Source organism: Hyperolius riggenbachi, chromosome 2 (assembly GCF_040937935.1).
Source record: "Hyperolius riggenbachi isolate aHypRig1 chromosome 2, aHypRig1.pri, whole genome shotgun sequence".
Classification (NCBI taxonomy): domain Eukaryota; kingdom Metazoa; phylum Chordata; class Amphibia; order Anura; family Hyperoliidae; genus Hyperolius; species Hyperolius riggenbachi.
Genome location: NC_090647.1, coordinates 272945362 through 272958560, shown reverse-complemented (window position 1 = coordinate 272958560; position 13199 = coordinate 272945362). Strand labels below are relative to the sequence as shown.

The 13199-nt window shown below is 42.8% G+C and overlaps 1 protein-coding gene across 1 annotated transcript in view; it reads right to left on the bottom strand.

Moving 5' to 3' along the window:
* Positions 1-13199, bottom strand: part of TXLNG (taxilin gamma) — a 67217-nt gene that overhangs the window by 31300 nt on the left and 22718 nt on the right. Inside the window, exons 3-6 of the mRNA XM_068268689.1 lie at positions 12934-13025; positions 12659-12829; positions 8313-8507; positions 4580-4699 (exon numbers count right to left, since the gene is read on the bottom strand). Coding sequence (XP_068124790.1) covers positions 4580-4699; positions 8313-8507; positions 12659-12829; positions 12934-13025 — 578 coding nt within the window. The remainder of the gene's footprint in view (positions 1-4579; positions 4700-8312; positions 8508-12658; positions 12830-12933; positions 13026-13199) is intronic.

Genomic DNA, 13199 nt, shown 5'->3' with positions numbered 1-13199 from the left:
CCGCTCCGCAGGCTCCCGGTGGTCTCCGGTGGCGCGCCCGACCTGGCCAGGCCGGCTGCCAGGTCGGGCTCTTCTGCGCTCCAAGGCCCGGAACTTCTGCGTCCAACGCCGGCGCTCTGACGTCATCGGACGTCCTCCGGGCTCTACTGCGCATGCGCAGTAGTTCTGCGCATGCGCAGTAGAGCCCGGAGGACGTCCGATGACATCAGAGCGCCGGCGTGGGACGCAGAAGTCCTGGGCCTTGGAGCGCAGAAGAGCCCGACCTGGCAGCCGGCCTGGCCAGGTCGGGCGCGCCACCGGAGACCACCGGGAGCCTGCGGAGCGGCGGCGAGGGCACCTCCTGCCTGCCGCGGGCTGGAGGAAGCCCCAGGTAAGTGGAATTTGATTTTTATTTTTTGCCCACCCTCCCTGAACCTTCCCTTTAAGGACCAGCGCTGTTTTAGCTGATCTGTGCTGGGTGGGCTGTGCAGCCCCCAGCACAGATCAGGGTGCAGGCAGAGCGACCAGATTGCCCCCCTTTTTTCCCCACCAGGGGGATGATGCGCTGGGTAGGTCCGATCGCTCCTGCCTGCCTGGGTGTTGCGGGGGGGGGGGGGGGGGCACCTCAAAGCCCCCCTCCGCGGTGAAATTCCCCCCTCCCTCTCCTACCTGCACCCCCCCCCCCCCCCCCCGGGGATCCGGGCTGCGCAGGACGCTATCCGTCCTGTGCAGCCAGTGACAGGACGTCCCCTGTCACATGGCGGCGATACCCGGCCGCTGATTGGCCGGGGATCGTCGATCTGCCTTACGGCGCTGCTGCGCAGTACAATGTAAACAAAGCGGATTATTTCCGCTTGTGTTTACATTTAGCCTGCGATCCGCGATCGGCGGCCCGCAGGCTATTCACGGAGCCCCCCGCCGTGAATTGACAGGAAGCAGCCGCTCGCGCGAGCGGCTGCTTCCTGATTAATTAGCCAGCGACGCAGAACTGCGTCGCTGGTCCTGCAGTTGCCACTTTGCCGACGCGCGGTATGAGTGCGCGGTCGGCAAGTGGTTAAGTTGCGTGCGCACATGCGCAACACCGCTGGTCAGATATATCTGTCCAGATTGCTGCTAAATGGCTCCTGCTGGACGGATATATCCGTCCAGTTGGGTTTAAGTTGTTAAACCAAACCTGAACTTAAAGGAAACTTATGAGACTTGTATGTGTAGTAGTAATGGTAAATAACATTTTCCTGGTATTCAATTTAAAAAGGAACTCCAGTGAAAATAATGTAATAAAAAAGTGCTTAATTTTTACAATAATTATGTATAAATTATTTAGTCAGTGTTTGCCCGTTGTAAAATCTTTCCTCTCCCTGATTTACATTCTGACATTTACCACATGGTGACATTTTTTACTGGTGGCAGGTGGAAGGAGATGCTGCTTGCTTTTCTGGCAGTGGGAAACAGCTGTAAACAGCTATTTGCCACAATGCAATGAGGTTCAGACAGGAAAACGGTCAGGACCACGGTCCTAACATCACACTGTGGAAGGGGTTTCACGACAATATAAGTCATACAGACACCCCCCCCCCCCCCCCCCGACTATTTGTTTCAGAAAAGGAAAAGATTTCTCAAGGGAAAGGGAGTATCAGCTACTAATTGGGATGTAGTTCAATTCTTGGTTATGCTTTCTCTTTGAGGGATAACTCTCCAAGACGGAATTCTAAACATCAGCCATATCAGTGTGATTATAAATCTGGTTCATAAAGCTGTAAAACGCAGGATAAAAAAAAGTAACTATTTGAACTTTTCAGCCCTATCAGAACTACTGCATCTGCGCAGTCCAGTCCAGATGATGCTGAAGTGCAGGAGTCATTTTGTACCAGAGGGGACCTTGGGCCACCGGCGGGGAGCGGAGCTGCAGTAAGGGAACAGGACAGCTGACAGGGGCTAGAGGAAGCCCCAGGTAAGTAGATTTACTTTTTAAAGGGGCACTACAGCGAAAAACTTTAAAATGTAAAATATGTGCAAACATATACAAATAAGAAGTACATTTTTCCAGAGTAAATTGAGCCATAAATTACTTTTCTCCTACGTTGCTGTCACTTACAGTAGGTAGTAGAAATCTGACAGAAGCGACAGGTTTTGGACTAGTCCATCTCTTTATAGGGGATTCTCAGGGATATATTTATTTTCAAAAGCACTTAGTGAATGGCAGTTGCTCTGTCCAACTGCCAAAAAAACTGTATAGGGAGCAGGGAAGCTGGCCAGCATCATTGTTTAAATCCTTTTTAGGGAATATCTTTATAAAGAATAAAAGCCTTGCTGAGAATCCCCTATGAAGAGATGGACTAATCCAAAACCTGTCACTTCTGTCAGATTTCTACTGCCTACTGTAAGTGACAGCATTATAGGAGAAGTAATTTCTGGCTCATTTTACTCCTGAAAAAAAATGTACTTCTTATTTGTATAGGTTTGCACATATTTTAAATTTTACAGTTTTTCGCTGTAGTGCCCCTTTAATCATCCTGGACCTACCCTTTAATGCGTACCTGAACTGACATGTCGCATACGATAAACATGGGTGAACATAGTGCCAATCATACTGAGAACTTCTCAGTGTTCACTTTTTTCATTGCAAAAGTTAATAAACCAGTGCTTTATCTATACAAATGAAGAAGTCCAACGATGGCAGCTCTCCTGAACAGTAATCAGAAGCCAAATCACATATCTGGCTGTATAAATCTAAACACTTCTGATAACCGGTTAGTATGATCATTTCAAAAAGTTAATTATTTCTCAGTGAACTAGAAGATTTTGACATCACCATGCCAAGGCTCCTGTTTGCACTTCACACTATAGAAATGCGGTCCTTACATTTAAAATAAAATAATAAATATGAGACTCTAAGAAAGTACTATTTATAATTACTACACATTTCTCATGCAGAAATGCACGAGATCTAACAGCCCATGTAAATCTATGGGCATTTAAAGAGAAACTCCAACCAAGAATTGAACTTTATCCCAATCAGTAGCTGATACCCCCTTTGACATGAGAAATATAATGATTTTCACAAACAGACCATCAGGGGGCGCTGTGTGACTGATTTTGTGCTGAAACCCCTCCCACAAGAAGCTCTGAGTACCGCGGTACTTTTGGCAGTCTGTTACAATGTAACAAGGCTCACAGACAGGAATTAGCTGTTTACAGCTTTCTCTAACAGCCATAACAGCTAGGAGCAGCTACATAACCTGCCCACAGTAAAAATGTCACCATGTAATAAATGTCAGAAGTAAATCGGGGAGATGAAATATTTTACAATGGCCAAACACTGACTAAATCATTTATACATAATTATTGTAAAAATGAAGCATTTTTTTATTACATTATTTCACTGGAGTTCCTCTTTAAACACATTAAATATGACTATTGGCTGCAATCCCAAGCAATACAAAATAAGAAGTGACTGGAATTAAGAAGGACGTTGTGACACTAGATGAGAAACTCCGCACCAGAGATAGCAGGGATTCCAGGTAACAAGATATGGGAAAATGTGGAGAACTTTCATAGTAGCAAATAAGTTTCTGTACGTGTTAGCCAAACAAAATGAGATCGATCCTATACTGAAAAAAACGTCCCCTGGGGGGTTACTTACCTCGGGAGGGGGAAGCCTTAGGGTCCCAATGAGGCTTCCCCTGTAGCTGCCGGCAATCCAGCGCTGGCTCCCCTGAAGTCTCCGGCAATCCTGCTTCGACAAGCCTGACAAGCTAGATTTATCTACCTTCCCTGGCTCCAGCGGGTGGCACTGTTGCGGTTCTCAGCACGGACATAGACGGAAATAGCCGATCTCCGTCGGGTCCGCTCTACTGCGCAGGCGCAAGAGAGTTGCGCCTGCGCAGTAGAGCGGCCAGACAGAGATCGACTATTTCCGTCCATCTCCGAGCAGAGAGGCGATACTGCGCCTGCGCTGGAGCCAGGATAGTTAATATTTACATCCCCGCTATTCGGAGGGGCACAGTGAGACCGTCATGGGACACAGGAGGATGGGGGAATCCTCGATCCGGAAGCTTCCCCCACCCGAGGTGAGTACCCTCCAGGGGAAATTTTTCTCATAGGTTTTCTTTAAAAAGTAGAAAAAAACAAAGTTTTGCAAAAGTAATACCTTTTAAAGGCTGATAAAAGTTTAATTATGCAAGCTTTCTGGGATCTAGTATCCTTCTTCAGGCATATTGCCAGATATTAGCAAAAGTAAAACACTGATGGAGGTAAACAGTAAACACGAAGATTTATACAACTGTCATCTTCGTGTTTATCATTTACCTGCATCAGTGTTTTACTTCAGCTAACATCTGGAAATATGCCTGGAGAAGGGGACTAGATCCCAGAAAACTTGCATCATTTAACTTTATCAGTTAGCCATTAAAAAGGTATTACTTTTACAAAACTTCATTTTTTTTCTACCTACTTGAGAACTTTCATACAACGTCTAAAACTACTATTAACATGTATCCATTGTTCATTACAATGTCAATTACAAAGGAAGTAGGCATACAAAGTGGACCAGCCTTACCAGAAACAGTGACCAACTTGCCATGCAGCAATCTGTACTTACAAAGTCTCTTTCTCGCTGGTGTCGCTCTTCAGCTTCCTTCATAAGCTGAGTGGTCTGCTGCAGTTTGGCATCTATTAGCTGCTGCTGTAGCTCTTTATGCTTGAAGACTTTATCAATGTGCTAAAATATAAGGGTTTGAAAACGGATAATTTTCTATAGAAAAACAACATTTAAAAAAATACACTTTACAGTTTGCACACAAACCCAGGGTTTGTAATTTTTTTTTTTAACGGTTACATAATAAGTGTCATGGGCGGACTACCAGAGGTATCAATAAAATACAAGGGACAGCTATAAGAGGGATTGGAGGGACCACTATAATACCAGGATAATCTGGAAATGGGGGAAGTGTGGACCACAAGGCTAACAGGGAAAGCTAAAAGAAAGAAGGGGGAATACTAGATCACCAGGGCAAAAATATGGGGCGAGAGTTTACCACTAGAACACCAGGCAACATGAAAGAGGAAGCTATAAATGGAAGACACTTTAATGAGAGTACTAAAAAAAAAAAAAAAAAAAAAAAGGGGGACCCGTGGAATGGAAACATGTAGTAGCAGCACGATAAAGGGGATGCAACAGGGAAAAAAAAAAACATTCCTATGAAAATACTGTTCAGCCGCCTACTATAATCCTACCCACTTTTGAGACCACGCCCTCAGCTTAAAGTGTACCAGAGCTGAGTTAACAGGAAGCATGCACAGAAGGTTACGACTGAGCCCATTACCGGGGCTGTTCGGCAGACTGTGGGAGGATGGCGAGGGACTCACACATGCTTATGGGGCTGGAGGAAGCCCCGGATAAGTATTGATTCTTCCTATTAACTCAGCTCTGGTTTACTTTAGTAAAGGAACGAATTACACTTTTTATAAACCTTTTATTCCCATTTTTTTACCTTTATAAAAAATGTTTTATTAATACTGTAGTACTAGGAGGAAAAAAGATCACAATGTAGAGTATATCGGTACCTTTATTTAAAATATCATCCCCATGCAGTGTAGCAGCAACACAAGTTTTATTATAAATAGAACCGCCAAATTTAAATTATTATTATTTTTCTGTTCCCCAGCAGCATTAAATTTTGGAACAAAAAAATGGGTGAAATCTGAGAAACTGTATTTGTTCCATTGTATACAAAATAAAATGCATAGGAAATAAAATAACTCCTGGGTAAAACAAAAAAAACACAAAGAAAATCTTTTCCCTGAGGAAAAAAAAAAGTATATACTAAAAAATTCTGCTGAAAAGCTTTAGGGAGATGAAGATTTCATTTTTCAGCATGACCTGGCACCTGCTCACAGTGCCAAAACCACTGGTAAATTGTTTACTGACCATGGTATTACTGTGCTCAATTGGCCTGCCAACTCTCCTGACCTGAACCCCATAGAGAATCTGTGGGATATTGTGAAAAGAAAGTTGAGAGACACAAGACCCAACACTCTGGATGAGCTTAAAGAGACTCTAACGTCAAAAAGATCCCCTGGGGGGTACTCACGGGTGGGGGAAGCCTCCGGATCCTAATGAGGCTTCCCACGCCGTCCTCTGTCCCACGGGGGTCTCGCTGCAGCCCTCCGAACAGCCGGCGACAGACCCGACTGTCAGTTCAATATTTACCTTTGCAGGCTTCAGCGGGGGCACTGTGGCTGCTCTCGGCTCCGAACTACACGGAAATACCCGATCTCAGTCGGGTCCGCTCTACTGCGCAGGCGCAAGTTTCCGGCGCCTGCGCAGTAGAGCGGACCCGACGGCGATCGGGTATTTCCGTGTAGTTCGGAGCCGACAGCCGTCAGAGCGCCTGCGCAGGAGCCAGCAAAGGTAAATATTGACGTCATTCTCGGAGGGCTGCAGCGAGACCCCTGAGGGACGGAGGACGGCGTGGGAAGCCTCATTAGGATCCGGAGGCTTCCCCCACCCGAGGTGAGTACCCCCCAGGGGATCTTTTGACGTTACAGATCCTCTTTAAGGCCGCTATCGAAGCATCCTGGGCCTCCATAACACCTGAGCAGTGCCACAGGCTGATTGCCTCCATGCCACGCCGCATTGAAGCAATCATTTCTGCAAAAGGATTCCCGACCAAGTATTGAGTGTATAACTGACCATAATTATTTGAAGGTTGACTTTTTTTGTTTTAAAAACAACTTTGCTTTTATTGGTCGGATGAAATATGCTAATTTTTTGAGATCGGAATTTTGGGTTTTCATGAGCTGTATGCCAAAATCATCGATATTAAAACAATAAAAGGCTTGAGCTACTTCAGCTGTGTGTATTTGAATCTAAAATATATAAAAGTTAATGTTTATCAGTACATTACAGAAAATAATGAACTTCATCACAGTATGCTAATTTTTTGAGAAGATCCTGTATACTTACTTCAGGTAAGCCTTAATTATATTAAATACTAGTGGCTTAGCTCGTTTAAAAATGGGCTAGGTCTGTCACTAATACCTCCGCATGCATGCGCACGCACCCACCGCATGTCCATCGCTCACGCCCACCCCTTTTGGCCCCGTCCTCCTCCGGCTCTCCGCAGTGTCTCTGCATCTGTCCCTGCACATGCGCAGTGCAAAAAAGCACTGACACAGGGACAGACGCAGGGACATTAGGGGTTTTATTATATAGAATTAAGGCAATGAATGATATGGGACTTACAGAATGCTCAATGAAAAATATTTCCAGTGCAGGAGAATATTCTTTAAAGTACACCTGAACTATGAGGGAAATGGAGGCTGTCATATTTATTTCCTTTTAAACGATACCAGTAGACTGGCAGTCCTGCTGATTTCTTTGGCTGCAGTAGTGTCTGAATCACACAACTGAAACAAGCATAAGGCTAATGCAGTCTATGGCTAAAAATATTAAAAGAGACGGAGTATCAGCAGGACAGCCAGGCAATGTGCATTGTTTAAAGGGAAATAAAAGGCAACCTCTATATGTCTCTCACTTCAGGTGTCCTTTAACATCTATGAGAATTCAAATGAGACTTTGAAGGTGGTACCATTATTTGTACCTGCATAGAACACACAATGTTATGATATGGAATTCCATTCACCCAGTTTCTACTGACTGCTATACACTGGTTTATGTATAGGAGGCTCTGTTTGAGTGATGAAACCACAAGGCAATACTTGAGTTAATATCACACTATTGTTTCAAAAAGATTATCAAACAGGTAAAAACTTTTGTATTTGTCAATAAAAATCCTTCATAACATGAATGTAGTTTGAAACAAACAAAGCATATTGTGTCTACTATCTGTCAAAATGGAATAATCTTCTACATTCATGTTATGAAAATGTATTGACAAATACAAAAGTTTTTACCCTTTGATAATCTTTTTGATACAATAAAGTGTGATTTTTTTATTTTTGAAACTCAAGAATTGCCTTGTGGTTTCATCACTCAAACAGATCCTCCTATACATAAACTGGATGTTACTTTGAGCGTGGTGGCTTGCTCAAGTGTGGATTATCCTAATATCTACTTTATGTTGAGAGTCTTTTTTTCATGACTCACTCCCAATAATACCGAAACATACTGCCATACACTGGAACATTCCACTCATCAGTTTATGCTCCAGTAAACAAATTCATGCTTACAGTAGCTGGCAGAGGAGCTGGCTCTCAAAATGAAACTGCAAACAATGGGATTCTAGGTCAGCGAGTTACATCTACAGTATATTACTCCCCTGAAACACCATCACTAATGGAAAGCTACATGCAAAAATATACTTCCTCACCTCTTCCCGCAATGCATACTGCTCAATAAGTTTCTTTAACTTATCCCCGAGTTCTGCATTTTCTTGGCGAAGCTTGGCATTGTAGACGTCGTGTTGCTCCATCTGTGCTTGGATTTCATTCAGTGTCAACTGGAAATGTGCAGTAGCTTCCTTGCGCTCCTCCTCATATTCACGTGCCTGATGCAAATTATCTTCCTGTGTTTGATAAACAAATATGGTTAGGCCATTGCCATTGATATGAAGCTGGAATTTCTTTACACACAGGAGAAAGAAAGCAAAAATGAACAACTATACAATAAATCATTTTCTCTAGACTTGCTTTTCCATTGTCGATACTATACTGCTATCAAACATAAATAGTAAAAATGGGACATTTATTGGGTCAACCTGCAAGGTAAAGGTCTGACTTTTCCAAGTACCATATTTTTCGGACTATAAGACGCACTTTCTTCCCAAAAAGTGGGGGAAAAAAAAACCAAAAACTTATGTGCGTCTTATGGTGCGAATGTACAGAATTTGGACCACATATACTGTATATGGTGCCGCGGTGATGCATTCTAACCACATACGGCAGATGCTTTCTCCCAGCAATGCCCCAAGACTAGTGCAGAGCCAGCGCGAGTCCATCTTCAATAAAAGTTAATGCAGACAACCGGTTCCCCGCACAATCCCTACTGCAGTGATCCGTAATTCAGCCAGCACAAGTTCATCTTCAATCAAAGTTAATGCGGACAACATATCCCCGTGGCAGCGATCTGTGCAGCCAATGCAAGACTAGAATGCTGATAATAGCCGATAATGGTATACAGCACAGTCCCCGTGGCTGAGATAGCTAATGCAGAGCACAGCAGAAGCTGTTTATTACCCATCTAGCTAATTAATTACCCATCAGGATTGGCTGCCAGCCCTGCAATGCATAGTGATTGGACTTCTTGGTCCCACTGGAAGAGGCATCGCGGCCAATAGGCAGGGAGAGCGCACTACACCGGGAAGTAACGAGAAGACAGGACTTGCAGTGTGCCGGTGCTGTGTTTGATAGCATTACACTGGACCGGCTGAAGACTGAAGAGAAGATGGAGGACGCGCCAGCTAGATGGGTAGTTAACAGCTTCTACTGCGCTCTGCATTAGCTATCTCTGCCATGGTGACTGTGCAGGGGGCTGTATACTATTATCAGCTTCACAAGATGCCCCTGCAGCATATATGTACCAGGTTTAGTATCTTTTTTCCTTCTGGATTTTATCCTCTAAACATAGATGCGTCTTATAGTCTGAAAAATACGGTAGATATAAATCTTAATTATTGCAATAAATGAAATGTTCTCAAGTGATCTCCAAGGGCTATAACAGAATAAGCATCCATTCTCCAGCATGAGGTGCATATTTTCCTTGCTTTGTAAGCTAGTGTAACAATTCACATACAGTTCTGCTAGTATGTATGGTATGTATAGCCAGGAAGTAGACACCACTATTTACCCATTCAGCTTTGCTGTTCCAGCTCACTGGTCAATCAATCAGCATGCTCACACTGCTTGCTCACTGGCTGGTGAACAAAGCAGTGTTTTAGGGAGCTACAAATATGAAGTACTGAGTATTGAGAAGCATAAACAAGCTAGATATCATAACCTGATCGGACAGTTTATAATCTATTCTGGACCGACGTAGTTGGAATCTACATCCTACCGGTGGCTGTGCGGCTCGGACAGGACTCAGATTCCACCTATTCGCTGCCGTGCACTCTTGCCGCTGTTCTGTCGCTACTCGTCCGCTCTGCTGTTTCAGTGACAGCAGAGCTTCAGCATTTCGGTCAGCCTGTGATTTCTCTGAGCCAATCACAGTAATCACAGGGCAGAATAGGGAACGGACGGCTCTGGTCCTTAATGGGCCAGAGCCATTCTGTCTTGAAAGGGTTAATCATCCTGGGTGAAAGTATAGTATAAATAATAGACCCCATCATTGAGGTCATTAGTGGTCCATCATGCTGAATCGCTCTTCTTCTCAGTCTGCTATTGTGGCCCCAAAAGCAGGGCACCTCCTACTAATCACACCTCCCTCTCCATAGTGCAGACCAATCTGCTCAGCAGAGAGCTCATCAGAATGTGTGTACAGTAATCAATCCCAAACTGTCACTCAAAAAGATCACTAACCATCTTTTTGGTTGACAGTACTTAAACCATTTCAGGACCAAACCAATTTTCACATATTAGCACTGCTCCCATTCATTGGTCAATGACTTTATTACTACTAATCACACCTAAATTATCTATATATTGTTTTTTTCAGGACAAGTTAGGCTTTTAGTGTGTGATAATTTTGTTTAGTAGTTACCTTATTTTCAATGCATTTTAAAGGGAAAATTAGGGGCGGAAAATGAAAAAACACACTATTTCTCCATTTACATCCATTATAGCTTTACAACAAACATTGCCAACTATAAGTTAAACCCACAAATTTTAATTTGCTTACCCATCCTGGTTATAACAACGTTTAGATTATGTTCCTAGCACAATGTATGGTGACAATATTGTATTTGGAAATAAAAGGTGTCTTTTTTCATTTTTTTGGTTTCTCGCTGTACACTATTGATGATTATAAGACCTTATTTGCAAAAATAATAGTAATATACCCTCATAGCATACATATTTAAAAAGCAAAGTTCCTAAGGCAACAATATATGTTTCTTTCATATTCTGTCCCTTTGTTTTCATTTTCCAAGTCTTATTTTGGTACAGAATATGCAAAAATGTGATTGCCTTTGATTCAGTTTGTGACATGGGCCTCAACCCCAAAACTCTCTAAACTCTACTTTACTAATCATGGTTAAAATGTTACCACATATGTCTCTTGTAATTTTGCTAAAACTTTCCCAAAATGTATCATAATTTTGAAAATGACTTTTTATGTTAGATTGAGTTTGTCCGTATCTATTTTTTATGTGATGTGTGTCCAAACTTTAAGACCCACCAAAATGTATTCTACAACTAGTCATGGTTGAAATGATACCACATGTGCCTCATTTAGTAACAAAGTGATGGTGCACTCTCCACAAATACACTGGACGTTTGTAAACGTCCAGTTGTCATTAAGTGGTTAATTGAGCATCTGTACATAGCTTTAATGTCCCTTGTTTGGCGGCACAATGTTATAGTGCTGTACAGATAATGGATTGACTGGACATTACAAAACCCCACTTGCATAAAAAAACCCCCCCCAAAAAAAAAAAAAAAAAAAAAAAAAAAAAAAACTGTTGAGGTATAGATTTCAGATGTACACACACACACACACACACACACACACACACACACACACACACACACACACACACACACACACACACACACACACACACACACACTTGACATCTAGCTCAACCCCAAATAACCACCAGCATGGGGCAGAGCACACAAGGTGAACTCTCTCACCTTAAAGTGGACCCGAACCCTTGCACTGGATAGAAGAAAAACAGAAATGCACCCTGTATGTATTCAGAGAGTTTAGCCTGTCTAATTCCCCCTCATTTGTGTCTAATCACTAGTTGTAATTTGATCTCCCCACTGTGTCACATGACTGCCTATAGCAGAGAAGCCCATTTGAAAGCACAGGCTGTAAACAATAAGCCTGCTTCCATGAATCAGGAAGTAGAAAGTGCAGATTTATTTTAGGATTTGTATCAGCTGTAACAAAGAAATGTTTTTGTTTAAAGGTTATTATGCTGTTGTGTATCTTTTACAGCAGAGAGGGGTTCTGAGTTCAGGTCCACTTTAAAGTTACAGGTCATTAAAAAGATGTGCTCTACGCACCATATGTAAGATAATCAAATTTTAGTTGTTAACCTATCCAGGTAGTCTTCTGCATGAACATCGTCCAGGTGCAACCCCAGGCAAAAGAAGCAGCAATTGTTCTGTCATGCAGTTTTCACTGGAGGGAGCCTCTAATTATGTGTATTTTATATTTACATGATCAGTTTGAAGGTCATTTATAGTGCTGATGTCGCTTTCTACAAGTGTCTGAAGCGGCAGTCAATCACAAAGTGGCACAAGCAGCACTATGATCAGTGTTGTCACAGAAAAGGTCAGGAGCATCACTCTGGCAGGAAGTCATTGCAATACTCAGCAAATTCATATGTACTGAAAAATGACCCCTCTTGGCAAAAATTAACACACACACACACACACACACACACACACACACACACACACACACACACGCGCGCTAAGGAAAGGCCAGACACCACACACATTGCACATACTTACCAGTATATTTAAGCGTAGAACTTCTTTGCAAAGTATGTCTTTGCTGAAGGAGCGAGGAACACATGGCAACCTTATTAGTTAGGTAGCAACTGACCTTTAAAGTTTTGTTGTGTCTCTGAAGCTCTCTGCAAAGTGATTCTAACTTGCTTCGTGCTAGAATGGCCTTGCTGTGTTCACTCTGTAAGTGAACTTTCTCTTTGATCACCTGAGACTGCTTTTTCTGCAGAACCTTCATCTGCTTCTGGAAGTTTCGACTTTCTTCCAGCTAAACCAAACATAACGGGATTAAGAAGAAGAGAATAGTTAACCCACCAATTCTCACCCAATACCCACTTTCCTTTAAATAATTAAATACAGTGCGATACTTACAAGATCAGCATACTTCTTGCAAAGTGCAGCCAGTTTTTCTTCTGGTGTCCTTAGAGTATTCAGAGCTTGCATTAGGAGTAGAACTTCCTTCCCTATGATATATTTAACAAAGACAGCGTTAATATAAAAAGGTCCACATCGCTGTTATTCTTAAAAAGCAAAAATGTACATTAGCTGCTCAGTGACTTGCTTTAAAAGGATGGTGACACTAATAATTTACTACTATCTCACAGTTTTCTTTTGAGCTATGCTCAAAGGCAGCTTTT